This window comes from Dermacentor andersoni, chromosome 6 (genome assembly GCF_023375885.2).
Source record: "Dermacentor andersoni chromosome 6, qqDerAnde1_hic_scaffold, whole genome shotgun sequence".
In the NCBI taxonomy this organism is placed as follows: domain Eukaryota; kingdom Metazoa; phylum Arthropoda; class Arachnida; order Ixodida; family Ixodidae; genus Dermacentor; species Dermacentor andersoni.
The window spans coordinates 33,695,716-33,714,429 of NC_092819.1; the positions used below are offsets into that span (position 1 = coordinate 33,695,716).

The following is an 18,714-nucleotide window of genomic DNA, read 5'->3' on the forward strand; positions in this document are numbered from 1 at the left end:
CTGCAGTGAGTGAATACAGGAGTGAATCAATCATCTTTAAAGCAACACAACAAAAACTTGATTTCAAATCTAACAGCTTGTGACCAATCCGAAGCAATTACCAGTTATCTTATTAGTGCAAAAGTCATTCATTAATTAAAAACGAAACAGAGAACTCACCAGAACACATTGTTAAAACAAGCACACATAAATACAACCTCAAAACAAAAACACAAACCCACATGGTGCAGAATACCACGGCAGGCAATGTGCAAGACAACAAATGCATGCACCACAAGCATAAAAACCCAACACACACCAGGCTTTTAAAGTGGTAGTACAATCCGCATATTATTCTGCTACATTATAGTACTACATGTTGTGCTGCCAGCAAAAAAAGAAAAAAAAAGAAGAAGAAAGAAAAAACTGCTCAGTGGCAAACATAAGTGAGCTGTTCAGTGCAGGCTTTCCAAAACATCGTTAACGCAGGCATTAAACAAGGAGAAATGAGGCTACCAGTTAAATAAAAAAAGAAATTTCTTTAATAACCGACAAGGTCTGATAATACAGCCGGTATGTATAACTGTCAGCTAAACCACCAGATTACCTGCACTCAAATTTCACACACAAGTCAGGGTCATGGTGGGCTTGTTTAGTTAATGTGCTCGAATGCAATACTTGCCCGTTTCATTCATAACAGATCAGAAAAATATGCTGAAAATTTATTTCTGGGCTTTCACATTCCAATGTCACCAGGAATGTCACATTCCAATGTTGCAGGTAATGTTGCAGCCGCGAATCAAGAAGAGGAAGCATGTCTGCAGCAATGCACAACTTAAGATGCAATTTTCTCAGTCGAAGTGACAGTAGCGCTGTCTATTCTACAAGAATTAACTGCCTGTAACAAATACCATGGAATATGGTGGGGTTTCGTTATTCGCTTAAGAGACAGCAACACAGTTCCTTCCTCAAAATGGGGGGGGGGGGGAGGACCTCTACATTCTTTGGCCAGCGTCACCACAGATGATATGCAAGTTCAGTTTTATTCAGGGTGAAAATGGCAAGCACTACATGCAGCATGCTATTAAATGAAACACACGGCAAATTTGGCTTCTACATTAAATTTGAACAGAAATGAACAAGTAGTTCAGCTGAAAGAGGTGCTTTTGCCATGCTCTCTTATCGACGGAACACTCTGTACACTAGACTGCGCACTTAGGTGCCAGTTAGAAGACGTGCCCACGATTTCCTTTTGATCCCGAAATGCCAATGCTTGCGATCTCCCAGAATACACCAGCATAGCTATGCCAGTATCCTCATTCTCCATGATGCCACCGTTAAAAGGCTCTTTCAGCAGGCGCATGCAACGGTTTCACTTCAAATAGCTGTAACCGACGACTAAGCATTCCAGTGGTTTACAGTCAACTTCGCGCACACAGCATGTGTTTCACCAAAGCATTAGGTGCATCCTTAATGCATTCACTAGCCACGGGCAATCACAAAGCTTTTAGTTACATCGAAAAAAAGAAAGCAAATGAAAAAAAAAATACTGTGAAGTACGGAAGGCACCAGAAAAGTGCCAGGTACAAGCAAGCAAGCATCAGAGGAAGCAGCCGACACCCAAGCAACAGAACAAGGGTGACAAGGAGCCCTACTCTCTTTTTTTTAATTGTTTGGGAAATGCGAGCAAACAAAAGACAACCAAACAAAAGGAGGAAAACAAAGTTGAGGGCACACACTCTGGTCGTTCTCGGTGAGGCATACACTACCATTTGGGTCAGGCTGGGTGAGTGGCGACAACTCCTTTTCGCCAGCTTCGACGTAGCATGCTGGGGGGATGATGCGCGCACAACAGGGGTGGAGGCAGCAGCAACAAAGCAGGGAAAGTATATGAGGAAGGGAGTAAAAAAGTAGGCCAGGAAAAAGGAGCAAAAAGGAGGAAGGGGATGATCAACCCCGCAAAGGAAGAAGAAAAAAAAAGAAAGAACACAATGTCAAACCAATGCTCAAAAACCAAATCTGATTTACGACAAACTCAGTACTCCCTTTGAGAGCGAAAGAAAAAAAAGAAAAATAAGATAAAGAACCAAGGGTAGATGCAAATTATACCCTCTCAGTGTTACCATTTTTATATAACGCCAGCAAAGGGCAAGGTGCATGTCATGCTTTTAAAAAGCAGCATTCACAGTCCATTGTTACCAACAGTAGTTGTGTGTAAAATCGGGGACACTACAACATTGAAGCATCAGCCCAAAGTAGGAAAAACAAAAATCCTTTCTAATGCACAAGTGATTTCCTTTTGGGATCCTAGGTGTGTAAGCTGCTACACCCTAAATTTGCTAAGTTAAAATGCAAAACGGTGAGCAAGGATTAGCCTGTACAACTAGCAAATAAAATTGCTCTAAGGTTAACAAAGCAGGAAAAGCAAAAACCTCAACAACAAAGCAGACAAGAAGTGTTAGTATAAAAGGATATGCTCAGTCACGTCAGCTCATAGAAATCAAAGAGTTGCATCAAAATTATGTAACTGTAAAGCTGATAAGGATACAGGAAGGTTGCATCATCTCTAACATTGAAAATTACCAAAATGTGCCAAAGGGAACATTCAAGAGAAATAGTACGAGTCTAGACAGGCCAGGTTACACTGAAAACTCTCTCTGCATTTTTATGGCAGAGAAATATTCCTTATTAGCACAGAAAATTAAGACAAGGCCTTCCACTTGAATTTCGCTGTCAAATTACCGCACTAGTCACATTTGCATGGTGTTGGTTTCACTGTCGTATTCGCACACATTTGGGCCCCTTTTGGCCATGAAGAAGTGGCGAAGTTTCTCAGCTAACACCTGACAACTTTATTTCCTTTTGTTTTACTTTTTAAATTGAATACAATCCATTTATTTATTATTAAGCATTCAGCTAGTGTAGACCATATAGTGCTGAAAAGCACATTGTCACGGGGATCTGGCATGAAAATTTTATTGTGGTGTCACCAGCAGTCTTTCTTTTAATGTGAAAGCATCATATGAACTTTACGCAATAATCCGGCACTGTAGTCAGCGGCGTGACCGAATGATGGTACCAAAAATGACCAACGGCAAAAGGTAAAACAATAAAAGAACACTCGCATTGACGTCAAATTTCTTAGGGAGGTTCCTGTAAACAAAGTAAACTAATGCTTTGAAAATAATATTAGGTAAATTTCAGTCTAGGTGGGAATTGAAGCCAGGCCTCCGAGGTGCGTGATGAGCACGCTTCCCCGACGCCACGGCAGCTCCGCAGTTCTGGTTCACTAAATATGGGCTTAGTCTGTGCGCCCATTGTGCACGTCACATCACAGCCGTCTGGCTGATTAAACATGCGGCCTAGTGCGTGTGTCGTTGGGCACGTGACGGCACAGCCAATGGGTAGGTGGTGCCACCAGTTCATGAGTGTATAAAATGAGTGTTTAAAACAAAAAGCATTATTAATGTCCAGCTGAAATCAACTGAGCAGTCCTTCGAGCGATGAATTCCTCGTGGGCAAGTGGGGATGTTGAGGCACTTGGCGCGCTTTCATTTGGCTTTAATGAGGCGCAGCTAAAACACAGGCAAGAGCTTGCGCAGACAAGGAACATGCAGAAAGAAAACACTTCATCAAAGCTACTAGTATAATGCTTTCGCATTCCCACATGTAAGCACTCTTCAGTGTTTCTGCCGAATTTTTTTGTGTTCTATTTGGTGTACAAAGCCTAACTGAACTGATTAAGCAATCTTAAACTCCAAACATCAAGCATACTGGTCTATCTTAGCTTACTATTTCCCTTGCGTTCCTTAGAGGCAAGGTTGTAAGCAGAGTGTGTGTTAGTAGCGATGCGAAGAACAAGCAATCTTAGTAACACAAAGCTAGCAATAAACAAAATAAATTAATATTATTCTCTTTCATGCACGCATGCAGTCAGAAGCAGTAAGCACTGCAATTAATTTTACAAGATCTGATACTCTCTGCACAGCAATGTAACAAAAACAAACTTTTGTTATGTAGTTAAACAAGAATCTTTGACGCACATCTATGAGTGAAAGATGCTGCATGCTTCAAGGTACCAAAATAAGACACCAAAGGGAACAAATTAAAACCTTCTCGGCTTCAACCCATGCTCGAAAGCCACTTCACCACAGGGCTGCAGCCTTCAATATGCTCATCCCCATACTTTGCCACTTTAAACACAATTTCGTAATTCACAAGCAAAAAAAATTTTATGTAAGCTAACATCCCGTACATGGCAGTAAAACTAAGCCGGAGAAACTTCTCTCAATACATCATAAATACGCATCTTGTTTCAAACTTTGTTCTGGATCAAGGCTTCTACCGTGTACCATTAGGTGTTGGTGTGTCTATTTTATGCGCTCTTCCATGGTTAGAGATTAAAGCGGGTGCCCTGCGGGATACACTTCAGACACAATAACAGTGCAATTACTGCATAGTGTAAAATGGATTCTCCGACATCTGATGGCGCAAAGCTAACAATGGATACACACCTCCCACAGTTTCCGTGTAATTCTCTTTACAGTCCATATCATGCTCACCGCCAACAACATTTTGCCTTTCTTCCTAAATTATATTAAGGTGCTGTTGTTGCATTCTTATCCTGATCAATGGATGCTCTTTCTTTGGCTGAAGCTAGCACATGAACCCTGCTATCAATTTTACAAATAGGTTAATTGTTACTCACAGCTCCTTTTTGCAGTACAAACACTTCTACATTCTTCTTTAGGCAGTGCTTGCTTTGCCAGAACTATGCAGCAGTGCTTGTCAAGAAAAGCATAATTTTAAGCATCACAAAAGGAGATGGTTATTTTGTTAATGCTAGCGTGCTCTACCTTCATGCCATAAATGATGTCTTGTGTCATGCTAATGTGAAATATGGCTATACCCAAGATCAAATTTCAAATTATGAAATCCTGAAAAAGAAATATTAGGGTACCAAACATTCCGACATCATTATAATTTTTGTAGGCTGATGCAACAGTTGTCAAGACAGACAGTCACATTATAGTAATTGCCTCAGTTAACTGCCACAAATACTAATTGCTTGTGTCCCTGAACCAAACTGCTGAGAAGGTGGTGCGTCAAAGAACAAGCAACCAACTTTCTTGTTCTCTCTTCAGCCTATCTGCCTCACAAAAATAAAGTAGGCCCACAGCAACAAGACTGAAAAACCTAAGCTTAAGCTAGGTATAGGTGGAAGTAAGATAGCGTCATCACCTGGTTCCCCTTTCTTCTTTCTATGACCCTTCTTAGCGTCTGTCAGGTAGCACACAACAAAAGAAAGAGTAGGGATAGAAGCAGATCACAAAAGAAGGAGTAAACGAGGTGGGACAAGGGATGTGGGAGGAGAAAAAGAGAGAAAACATGGAATTATTATGGACAGTCAACACACACGCATGATGGCAGGTCAAGGAACCGCTTTTATATGTGGCCATAATACTGCACAATGACAGTTTTGCAGCCGGGACAAGAAACAAAACAGAAGACAGGGAATGAAGAGAACAGAAAAGGCAAGGGAAAACTACCACGGAATCTAATAAAAGATGAAGACATCCAATGACTCTGGTGAGCTAGAACACAGGTCAAGAAGGCTGTGAAAGCATACCAGATGTACGCCTACACGAAAGCATTTGGAATGACTTTGGGTAGGAATAGCAAAAACAATGCATTATGTAGCTAGAATACTTAAAATCATCAATAAAAGTGGTGTTCCCTGATAAGGTGCTATAGGTACATAATACAAAAGTTGAAACTGCAGTTTATATTACGTTTAGAATAAACTTTTTCTTCAAATGTTTTCTTCCTTTAACCAAACCCCAGCAGTATTCCAAAGCCAATTAATCCCTAAACATAAAAGTATCTGCCTATACATTTAGTTTTTCTTAGAGTTGGTTTACATTTAAGTATTTTTGGCTGCTTAAAGATAGGCACAGAATGGTTGTTATGCTCTAAGAATATGCAACCCTCTTTGTCATTTACCACATCTGGCATTAAAGAGAGAATAGGGATGAAAAGTGTTTGTGCTGGCATTTATTCATTTCCTATTGCAATATTTCCCTGCTCATTAATAAATGAATGGAACACAAATTTTCCAACTCACCCCTCAAGTTGGCAAACAAGTAAAATTCTCGACATTCTGCATTTTTCATATTTTGCTTATTTCCAATTTTTGAGAGAGATAATGCAGAAAGAAAAGTAATAAAGGAAATAATCATTCATGCAATCATTTTTGTATTGCCAGTTATAGGGTTAATTAGCAAATCTCTGCCTACCCAATTACATGTTTAAGTTAGTAGACAAGGACAACAGAACATAAACTAGAGAGATGGGCGCTAGTGATAATGTGAATAGGAAGAAATGGGGTACATGTAGGAAGCTACAATGCAAGCGCTCTTGGAATCAGAAACTGGCTACAGGAAAAATTACACACACATATAATAAGACATACAGAAGACGCTTAATTGTACTGCAATTCAGCATGCAATTAATGATTAAACGACTACACAGAGGATTCAAACAGACACGGTTCACTTAGTCGAGCAAAGTTCAACAACAGATAAATTAGTTGTTGATTTTTATGCTCGCATATAACAACCGACATATTAACGTAATGTTGCTTGCAATTTATCTGGTGTGCAGTAATATGCATACATGCACACAAATCATAACACAAGATGAATAAATTGAGCTTATTGTGTGTGCAGCAGATTCACGCAGCAAATTGTAAAACTAAGGGCATAAATTTGAGCTAAGTCAGAGATAATGTAACGGTGCTCGCAAACACACACAGTTTCTAGATGTCTTATAAAGCCAACAGCACATGCTGCAGGTATGACTACTTCGGTATACCAGTCCTTTTTCCCCTTCTCACAGACCTGACAAGCCTAACATGCTGGTACTACAAACCAGCAGATGAAAAGGGCTGCAAGTTGGGCAAATCGGAATAGATTCATTATAAACGATGCTTGTGTCTACATTCTGTTGCGCTGTGTTTATAAACTATGCTTGTGTTTACATTCTTTTGCACTTTGTTTATAATGAAGGTGAAAAAAGAAGATGACAACAGGCCAACAACGCACCTTTCTTCTTCTTCTTTTTCTTCTGCTCTTTGTTCTCTGTGTGGGCAGCTCCCAGCAAAGTGAGGATAATGCCTGCCTGAGAGTTGACGCCGACCGCAGACACCAAAACTTTACCGCTCCCTTCCATGACATGTGTGCCTGCCAGTGTTGAAATGAGTGGGCATCAGTGGCTACTCAATGATGGCAACAGTTGTGACAGCAATGTTTGAGCATACAACAGGAATACCGATGGCTGGATTATCCATCAAAACGACACTGAGCAAAATAAAACTGTCTTAGATGTAAGCAATCTTTCTCATGGTGGGAGCCATCGTTTGTATTTTCTACTCCTGTTGGGAGCCAATAGATTTTTCTAGTGGATGCAGATAATCTCCAAACATGCTTAACATTTCATAAAGCTTTCGACTTCAAGTAATGTGATCTTTACAAACCCAACACTGCCTCAGGAGCCCTGACACGGCCAGACACAAAGCGCGAAGATCACTAGTATAGAAACTATGACATCTCGGTCATTAAAACTAGAGACAAAGGGGCCACAAGAAGAAAGAGATAAACTGATTAACAGAGAGTAAAGTAAGCCTCAACCAGAAGCTAACATTGTGACAAGTGAAGTTATCTTCACGAAATGATAAAAAACCAGACCTCTTGTTAAAAGGTTGGTTCTGGGCGTAGGCTTCCCTGGCCTGCTCTCTGCCACTCATGGTAGATAGATGAAAGCGCTTGCATGTGCACAGGCTTCCTATTTTCTGATTTTAACCAAAGAGCATTTACAAAAACCTATTCTTAAAAATCTGTCAAGCCAGAAACAAAGACACTAGTTTCAGAACACTTTTTCTTGTCTTTAAGTACTGACCCTCAACGAAGTTAAGGCAAGATCACCATTCCGATAGTGTGAACCTCGGCATGGAAAAATGAAATATTGTATTATCAGTCTCAACAGCCAAAAGAATGGTGGTAACATGGATAAATGAAGTTTAAGGAACAGGTACAAGACCAAACATTCAGGCAAGCAGAGAATGCATTTTAAAGCCCCCCTTCCAACTCCCGTCTACTAAAATAGGACATCCACCACTACAAGATATTGTTGCACGAAGCTTGACAAAACAGATGGTAAAATTTAAACAAGGCAGAAGCAATCCCTAAACAGGCCAAAACAAAAATTGGCTTACCCGAGAACAACATGGGGTCTGTGTGTTCTCCCTTTTTGACGTGATCCGATTCACCCGTTAGTGTACTCTCATCTATTTTTAAGTCATTGCTCTGGATAATGATTCCATCCGCAGGCAGAAGATCGCCTGCATGATGAGTGGTGGACACAAGAGGAAAAACACAGCCACTGGTCAAAAAAGGTCAAAAAAAGAAAAAAGAAGGCTTATCAGCAGAGATGAGCTTTACGAGAGGCGTGTGACGAGGCAAACTACATTCGGTTTACTTTGCATACAAACTCTCACACAAAATTTCTCACCAGTTCCAATGTAGTGATATTGCTGCCCTTATTACATGCATAACTGTCAACCTTTATGAGCCTATCATAACATGCCAGATTTTAAACGCTTGTTCGCTGTTGTTAAAATGACACCAATAATTTTACACAATTTAGGGTGAAGGAACAAAAAACACTGTCACCAAACAATTTTCAGAGCCAAATTTTTTTTTTACCTTGCTTGATTATTCGGACCTATCTACAGCGCCACCACTTCCTCCATAAAAACAATATATAACAGCAACCAGAACTATTGCCCCCGTAACGTTGGTATTTCATAAAAATCTGCATGAATATTTCAATTTTTTTGTGGTGCAGATGAAGCTACGATTATCAAGCACAGTGCAAATTCCCAGAGTCCCAACAGAACAAAGTTTGCCATATTTTAGGGGCGTGCGAATGATTGAAACTTATGAATAATGAATCAAATAGTGTCCTCTTTGATTTGGTCTTTCAATCGAATAAGAACTATTAGTTAATGAGAATATTTTTTAACTAGATTTCAAATATCTCAATATGTCAACTTCACCTAATTAAACATAAAATTGAAGCACATTCAAGTACGGTAAGCTTTCACCCTTGCGGGTGTAGTATAGACATAAAACATAAGAACTTGCGTAGTGGAGCACGCTACGTCGCTTAGGTGGCCATACTTTACAGGCTATACAGCGGTCATTCGCACACTCTGAAAAGTCCTGTGGCATATGAAGAAATTGTTTGCTCCTACTGCTCCACTTGTGCTTCTAAGCAATGCTTCATAACACACTATGTAATGACAGATACTCGATAACTTCAATGCTGAGATGAGAACATTGTTTTATATTAATTCTGATAAGAGCTGTTCATTATTCAAAGGAAAACTATTTCATATTCGATTAGATTCTGGCCTTATTTGATTCGTATTGTAAGTGGTCTCAAAAAGAACTATTCGCACACTTCTAAAATTTTTTAAATAAACAAGCAACATCACTTTAACAGCATTCTTAGTATTTCTGTCAAAATTTTAGTATCTTTCACAATGACTGCAGTAGTTTCAAAATAATAAGGTCAGCAGGTCAATATAATTGGCACGTTATGCATGGGAAGTTGTGAAACTTACTCGATTTTTGTCGAGAAAAACAAAAACAGAACTGCATGCCTGTTAAGCAATGAAGCGGTCAAAAGTTGTCATAAATTTATAAAATAAATATTTTCACTGCATGCAAGCTGTCATGACCCTCTATATAGACATCCTCTGGAGGCAATTCCGCGTTTTAAAAAATTCTCTGGTTTTATGTGCCAACATTATGACCTGATTATGAGGGACGCCATAGCGAGGGATTCCTGATCGATTTTGATTGCCTGGAGTCCTTTAATTTGTGCCTGAATCCAAGTACAGGAGCCTTTTTACATTGCGCCCCCATAACAAATTTATGCGGCTGTAGAGAAGCACAACACGCACAGAACACAAACAAGTTTTCTTCTGCCACTGGAACAACGTAGCTGTATCAAGAGCAGATATGTGACGAGGAAGACTGTCCCCACGTGATGCCCCTTTTACCCACACAATTTCTTTACACTCACAAACAAAAAACAAAATCATGTGGCACTTTCACAAGTGATGCCACAAAAGCCACTCAACAACGATGATGTTCTGCATTAATAAGGGCACCCCCAGAACTGTTCTCAGCTGCTCTCGGAACACAGTGGATTTGTTCCTGCCCAGCCAGTGGATGATTCTGTCCCTCCTACTCGCATTTCACTACTGAATATGTGCAACACACATGCGAGAGCAGCTTTACAATACAATTCCATCTCTGGAAATCACTGTAAGATGAGGCAGATCAAAAGTGAGCAGTTTTAACAATATGGCTCCATTGTGCACTTAAAACTGACGACTTCCTCATTACCTTCATAAGCAGATGTTCTTAAAGGCGTGAACTAATTGTCAATGTTCTATGTATCATGTCTGGGTGTTGACTAATGGTTCTTACTTTGAAATACCCATGTCCTTAGTTCACTTCTGCCTCACTAACATAACCCAAGTGGATTGCATGAAATATACTTCACGAACTTATTAAGTATCTTCTTTTTTTTTTAAGTAACTTATCAGATCACACGCCCTGTAAATGCACCTATTACTTAAAGATTCCTTGATAGCCTCAGACTCCCATCCAAGATTCGCTTTCCAGTGTACCCTTCGATTACTTAAACTTGTTTTTATTCACAATACATCTGGCAAGTCAAATTATGCCCAATGTAACCCCTTCCATGCCATACATGAGCTGGGTTTGTCTATGCGCTTCTAGTAAAATCAGACAAGGGCGAGCTCAGCTCATGAACAGCAATTTCTATTCTCTTGCAATACCATGGACGAGCCTAGTTTTGTCTCTGTACTTAGCTGTGCTTTGGGTAGATGGCAGCACACAATCCATGGGACAGTGCAAGCAGAAGTGAATTTATTCTTCCTAAGGAGGCAATACGTGTTGGCAACTGGGATCTTTAAAATATATGTGGCCATTTCTGGCCAGAATTTGGGATGACAGCATAGCCCTGAAGGGGTTAACCATATAATTAATGCAACTGAAACAATTCACATACCTTTATTTTTATTTATTCAAGCATTCTATTTTATATTGTTTCATAATTTTTTTCAGGGATTGCCAGGAAATACAAACAAGAAAAATCTCAGGTGCACTTAAACTGTCCTCAGTGCACAGGCATAATTACGTGAACCTTATTCAACACCATCACTACTATCTTCAAGCAGTTCTTTGCCGTCAACATTGAAAGTGATATCCAGCTGTCCGACTGTCAAGCTGCTCAAAGCTTCAGACCTAAATGATGCCGTAGTCTTGAGTAAGACTCCAGAGCCATTATTTCTGATGGCATGCTGCTTAAATGACAGAACCACACTGTTCAGAGGCACATAGAAAATCCTTGAGATGCAATTTACGACATTCTGATGCAATATCGGTTGCAAAAATGGGCAAACAGTATTTCGGGCTTTTATTAATATAGATAATATAATCAAAAACGTTGGTGGCCAATCTGTCCCACAAAGGCATGCTTCAGAATATAGTAGGTACAGACGGGTTAGATATGAGCCACAAAACAATGCTCATTGTCAAAGGGGTGCCTTGACTCCACAGCCCTGCTAACATACGGTAAATGGTTTAATAAATACCAGTAATTGTAACAGTGTTCAGTTCTATTTTTCACATGTCGGCACCATCGTGCAGTCTTCAACCATGTTGCACCATGTTGCAGCTCATATTGAACATGGCTGTACATCTGAGACATCATGCAGAGCACGCAAAGCATCGATTAAATATAGAAAAATATGAGAACCCTTGCAAGTAACTGCTGATGCTCCATTTACATCCTAGAGAAACATCACTGAAAAGATAGCAATACTAAATCTTGCAATGCTTATTTTTCTCGGGATGGTCTTCTGCATGGTTATACGCAGAAGAAGAAAAGAGAACAAACACTATTCTACGATTCAAGTGTACTGATGCACAACCAAGCTTTAATAAGAGGAAGCTTTAGCTCGGGTGCTCCTATCTAAATACATGCAAAAGGAGAATTCGTTTTTCTCGGCAACCACTGCACCAAATTTGACGAAGTTTGTTGCATTTAAAAGAAAAACTTAAAATACAGTGCCTGTTGTTTATAATTTTCGCATTAGGTCGTACATTTTTTATAAAAAATTGCCAAAAATAAAAAAATTTTCAATAAATTAAACTATCAAGTTTACAACTCTAACTCAACAACGACAAATGATAATGCAATTCTGTGAATCGCATCTAATAGCACATTTAGATCGCACAAAATTGATATGTTACACATGAATAGCAAAAAATTTAGTAATATGGAAAGACAGCTTTTGCAAAACACTTGTAAGCAACGTAACAAATTCACGTAAGACGTAAAATCATATATGGAGTTTGTCAGCTTTGAATGATGTAATGGATGCCGTTTACAGAACCACGATATCTGTTCTTGATACAGCGCTATGAATTTGTAAACATTGTGCTTCTATTTTTTTCAAACTGTCGAATATTTGAAAATCTACTTAACAAAATTCGAGCACTAAATCGAAATTCCGCTTCACCAGTCACTAGGACTTAACTTTCTCTCTCAAATGCAACAAATTTCATTAAAATCGGTCTAGTGGTTATCTCAGAAAAACATTTTTGCGTTTTACATGTATCTGAATAGGCCGCGTCGGAGTTTGGGCCGAGCTAAAGCTTCCTCTTAAAGAAATACTTTCCACTGGAATACACAGTTCATAAATGTGACCGCGTGTATGACGCGCACATTAAATACGGCAGTGGTGTGCAAATTGCCGTCCGGAGCAATCCTAAGAGTTATAAGGCATGCGGACCTTGAGATTGTATCAGAGACTGTGAGAGTTGAAATTCCTGTTAAAAGTGGCAAGAATTTGTTCCTCTGCACAGCCTGCCTCCCTCTTAACATGAGTAATGTGCAGTTTTCTGAGCATATGAGTAACTTAGTTGAAGTTATTGATGTTGAAAAATATAATGTGCTGGTAGCTGGCGATTTCAATGTTCCGTCTATCATTTGGGATTCTTCTCACACGACATCCGTGCCCTTATCATGCCCCCCCCCCCCCCTCCCCTCGCTGTGATGCGCTGTTCTTTATCGAATTTCTTGGATTAACGCAGTTTAACACGGTTCCAAATTCCGCTGGCAATGCTTTAGATCTGATTCTGGCTAATTTCTGCGTTGCTGACTTTTCTGTTGCTGTTAGCAGTTTGGTTCCTGTTGGCCATTGGCATGTTCCACTCGAATTCGTAATTCCTCTAGAGGCGATTCATGCGTTGAGTGAGCCTGTTTGCTCATTTGTTTTTCCAAACGGCGACTATCTCAGTCTTTATCACTACTTGAATGATGCCGACTGGCCTGAATTGTACTGTGCCACAGATATCAACAAAGCAGTTAGCATCCTTACTGATAATGTAAAATGTGCTTTGGAAGCCTTCATCCCCTGCAAAGAGTTTTGTCCTGCTTGCTATCCTACATGGTTTTCTAAGGAATTGCATGGTCTACTCTGTAAAGAGCTAATATGCCATAGGAAGTTCAAGAAAACAATCATCGGAGTGGTACGAAAAATTTAGCGTCTTGCGAAGCCAGGTGAAATGTGTAATGTGCAGAGACAGTGGTGCATATGCTAAGTCTGTCAAAAAGCACGTAAAAAGCTATCCAAAATGTTTCTGGTCCTATGTAAAAGATTACAGTTCTGAGCGGGCTGAGATTAATGTCATAAATCATCCATCTCATAGCATTCTTAGAAACTGCAACAATATGGCCAATGCATTTGCTGAATATTTTTCTTCAGTTTTTCTAAATACAGCGCATGCTCCTAGCTCTGGTGACTGTCAGGATAGCTTCAGTGACCATTTCAATATTTCAAGTTTTACAGAACATGATATCGTGGTGGACATAAGTAAGTTGAAACCGAAGCATTCTCTTGCTTACGATCGCATACCAAGTTTTGTTATCCAAGGCTGTTCTTCTATTTTTGTTCCTTTCCTTAGGCACATCTTTAATCTTGCTAGTTGTGCCAGTTCATAAGAGTAGCAGCATGAGCGACATCAAAAATTATCACCCTGTGTCACTCTTGTCTCTGTTTGCAAAAGTGTTTGAAATAGCTATGTTTACACATCTGTCATTTTTCTTTAGGCATAGGATTAGTGCATACAAACATAGCTTTGTTCATGGTGCGTCTGTGGAAACAAACCTTGTTTCTTTTCTTGATGCTACAGGACCTGCTGTCGCTAACTGAAGACAGACACCGTATACTTCGACTTGTCAAAAGCATCTGATGTTGTTTCTCATGATCTTTTTACCCATAAACTGTTGAGTTACGGCGTTAGTACTAACCTATGCACGCTTATTAAAGACTGCCTGTCAACTCGGTTAAGTTATGCTCAAGTTGGTTTAAGTACACTTTACCTTATAAATCAACTTCCGGTGTTCTGCAAGGGTCATCTTAGGCCCATTATTTTTCAATATCTTTGAATAACCTTGAAAAATGTTTGCGTTATTCGCATCTCCTTTTATACGCTGACGATATTAAACTTTACGGTGAAATAGAATCAGAGCAGGATTGTGAATTATTACAGGAAGATGTTAATTCTGTTGCGGAGTGGTATGCTTCCAACTTCTTGCACATTAATCCAACTAAGACACTTGCTGCTTCCTTTAATCGCAACATGTGCCCTTTACTATACGAATAGTCACTTAAAAACATTCCTTTGGAAAGAGCGAGTTGCATGCGTGACTTAGGAATATTGGTTGACTCCCGGCTAACTTTCGAAGAACATGTTTCAAGCATCGTTAATGTATCCTACAGGAAGTTAAGCTTCATATCAAGGATGACTAAAAAGTTTACGAATGTGAACTGCATTATTCTCTTGTATTCTTCTTTTCTCCATTCGAAGTTAGAGTTTAGTTCTGTTGTATGGAACTGTGTTAATTTGACTAATGTTGAAAAAATGTAATGTTTTCAGCAACGTTTCATTCGTATCCTGTACAATCGATTTCTCAGATGCCGTGTATTTTATGCCTATGAGCGCGTACTGCGCGTGTTTAATATTAGATCCCTAGAAATAAGGCAGAAATACTGCGATTACTTAATTTTGTATAAACTAATTCACAACCACTTCTGTCCGCAGTTACTATCAGCTGTAACGTTCTGCATGCCTCGCCCTAACCTGCGTAATCCCAGCATTTTCTATGTGAATTCCCCTCGCACCTCTAACACTATAACACGTCTTGTAACACAACAAAATAACTTATGTGATGATCTTGATATATTCAGTTCTACTATTTGCTGATTATGTGACTTCTGTCACTGAATAATTCAATTTCTTGTTGCACTTTGGAACACAGTTTGAAATATTGTTCTTTTTTGTTTTATGTTTTTCATGTAACACAAGTGCACATATATTAATGTGTAAAGCTGTTCTTGGGCGCTTTAAGAAAATAAATAAATGAGTAAATAAATAAATATAATAAATAAAAAGACATTAAAAAAAATAAACAAAGGAAGAAACAAACAAATAAATAAATAAATAAGAAGCTTGCACGTAGCTTAAATAATCTACTCAAAATACTGTATCTTAAGTACTTTCCAAAGTAACTTGGTATCATTAAGATAATTTGACAACTCAGTATTTTTGCTGTAACTTTAATACTTTTCAAAGTAACTTGTACTCAGCATTTAAGATACGCCCTTCCCTACTATCAGGTGCAGTACCGGTGCAAAATGAGCTTGTCGCAGCGGACGCACTGTGCGCAGAAGGCTGTTCCCGCCCATTTCGTCTGCCTCACAAAAGTTTGGGGTGGCAGGCTTATCGACTAAAGAAAAAAAAATCATGGCTTTCAGTCCTGACAAACTAAAGAAATAAACAAACCGACTCTGCCTTTCTTGCAGCAGGTGGGCAGCAGGCGCACAGCATGCGTGGTTTGCTTCAGAATAAGAAGCGTGACATGTTCCTTTAACTTTCATTTACACTTTGGAACAAAGGTTATCTTGTAAGTATCTTTGAAGTAACGAAATACTTTGAGTATGTAGTACTCTATTGCAAATACATTTTTGTATTCAGTATTAAATACTCCCCTCAATTTGTTTCATGCTACTTAATAACTGATCTTAATTACACTTTCCAAGTATATTGTACAAGCCTGTGCGCAACACAGCAGGAGTAAGGAGGCACAATGTGTTCACGTAAAACTGTGGCACTACTACATTCATGCCTGAAGCCAGCAACTGCTTCTTACGTTGTTACAAGAGTGTCTTACATTCCACAAGATGACTAACTAAAGTGCACTTTGATCTCATGACATTGTTCTGTTTGCTTAATGTGAACGCAATACAGTGCAGACCGCTTGCAACAATAAAGAAGTCATGCAATTCAGTCGCTACGTCACATACTGTCATATCCAAGCTCATTTTCCAAATTTAAATATACAATACAGTGCACGGCACCCATAGCCACAATCGATAATTGTAAGTGGCACTCTGACGAGTGCACTGCACTACACATTAACACTACAGTATGACAGGCTTTCTTGAAACAGGTGAGAGCTACTAATACTAGGACACCTCTTCCCTGCTGCTCAAAACAGACTCCAACCAGTAACACTTTCTTAGACAGTGCACAACAAATAATCAGGTTTACCACATTCACGTTTCCTTACAACACTCATTCCTCACGATAATGTCACAATGAAATATGCTTCATGGCAACAATGAAATCCAAGGTTCACATTTGCTTCCATTATGCCTGCATTGTAAACAAATTTAGAGGCACAAAAGTTCTCTTCGTGAAATGGACGATCGTTCCCGGATAAGCTCTCCCATGCTCCTGTGTTGCTGTACCAAAGCACTTGTTGGGGGGCACTGGTTGCCTCTTGTGACTGGCTTCACGTCCTGGGACTGGAATGTATGTCTTACGTAGTCTGATTTTTGAAAAATACTTTGGAATAGAACATTTTTTCCTACACCTCCAACAAGCTTCTCAACATACAGCCTCTCCAGCAAATAGTCGCAATGCAAAGGGTGGCCGCCTGCTAGCTGAAAGCCTGCTAGCTGTTCCTGCATCTAAATCACATCTAAACTACACACAGCACATGTTAATACCTATGTGATGCTAGCATGACCAAGCTGAGCAGTTGACAGCTTACCCCGTCTTGCAGCATGTCAACGAGCTATCAAACCTACGCCTCGTGAAAACGTACAAGAGCACAGCAGTCAGCCACATGACTGTTTCTAAGATACTACTCCACACTGCGCTGAACAAGAGCATAAGAGATCACCTTCTACAGCTGCTTGCATGAAAAAAATGCCTTCTTTAACATACACAAGACCCATGCCAAGCGGCCAATCTAAACGACAGGTGAATCGCTAATTCTGCACATTAGTGGGGTACTCTGCAATTCAGTGCCAGCTATTCTTTTGTAGCGCTACATCGCAATAGGCAGCAGAGACAAAAAAGGGCAGGCAGGTATTTGCTCTATGCACCCATGCACCAAACATTCAGTAAGGAAGGCTAGCTCTCAATTTGTAACTTGTCACACACAGCATATCACAATATGGATGTCACTTACTGCAGTCTGGATGTGCTTTACTACAGTCTGGATATGGATACGGATATGGATCTGGATACTGCAGTCTGGATATGGATGTGCTTTACTGCAGTCACCAGTCTGTCGTTAATTTTCTACAATCATGCCAGCCCAGTTGAACCTCATTATACTGAATCATCAGAAAAACTGTAACGGCTACAATAAATATTCATCAAGCCAGCTATTTCGGCAGAAAATTCATAAGAACACTCGTGTAACAGGTACCCAAGCAGAAACAACAGTTACAAATAGAAACATGCTATTCCAAAACTCAAAGCCCCTTAGACAATATGCAGAATCTGCAATTCACTTCTTTGCACATGTCTGATTTAACGAACATGACAGATCTCAAGATAGAACCATAAATAAGGCATCAGCATGCAGACTTGTGTCACCACGGCAGCCACCCTCCACTCCTGGCCCTTATTCGAGCTCTCAAACAGCATCCCTCATATCCTTCAGTGATATTAGCAGGAGGTTGGCCATATTGGTTAGAGCAAGTTAAATGTGTGAGGAAGCCTGCTAACAGAATTTTGCATATCATCTATTACAAATATCATATCATTCGTCTCAAGCTACATTAAAGGGGTCCTGAAACACCTTTTGAACATAGTAAGAAAACGTTGCCAATCTGTTAACGAGGCTCATGAGAATGTGTGAGCCAAATATAGTTGCACTGCATGCAGCAGGGAGCTTACAATCTCGTGTCAAAAGCAGTGAAAAATCCCTTGCTCTTTCCTCCAAAATGTCGTCCTGTAGCACCACTCTAAGCAGCTGAACCCCCAACAGCTATTGGCTGATTTTGTTATCGCGAGAACATTCTCAGTGATACAATTTGTTGCTCATTTGTGTTAAAAGAAACAAAAAAACCATTTCATCTTTGCACTGCTGGTCTAAACAAGACAATTGTGCGTTGCTGCGTCTGCTGTGCATGGCCTCCAGGATGGAAAGCGTAGCGTAAATACCACACTACTGCCACGGGGGCCACCAACCACGAGCTGTTTCACGCTG

The 18,714-nt window shown here is 39.8% G+C and overlaps 1 protein-coding gene across 18 annotated transcripts in view; it reads right to left on the minus strand.

The window, feature by feature from the left end:
• The window catches only part of PMCA (plasma membrane calcium-transporting ATPase 3), a 359,249-nt gene that overhangs the window by 73,556 nt on the left and 266,979 nt on the right, over positions 1 to 18,714 (minus strand). For 15 of the 18 annotated variants that reach the window (XM_055066123.2, XM_050170536.3, XM_055066122.2 and 12 more), the window contains 4 exons: positions 8,252 to 8,377; positions 7,083 to 7,220; positions 5,221 to 5,259; positions 1,749 to 1,808 (listed from right to left, as the gene is read on the minus strand). In XM_055066123.2, coding sequence (XP_054922098.1) covers positions 1,749 to 1,808; positions 5,221 to 5,259; positions 7,083 to 7,220; positions 8,252 to 8,377 — 363 coding nt within the window. The remainder of the gene's footprint in view (positions 1 to 1,748; positions 1,809 to 5,220; positions 5,260 to 7,082; positions 7,221 to 8,251; positions 8,378 to 18,714) is intronic. The other 3 variants (XM_050170531.3, XM_050170532.3, XM_050170533.3) reach the window with 3 other exon arrangements.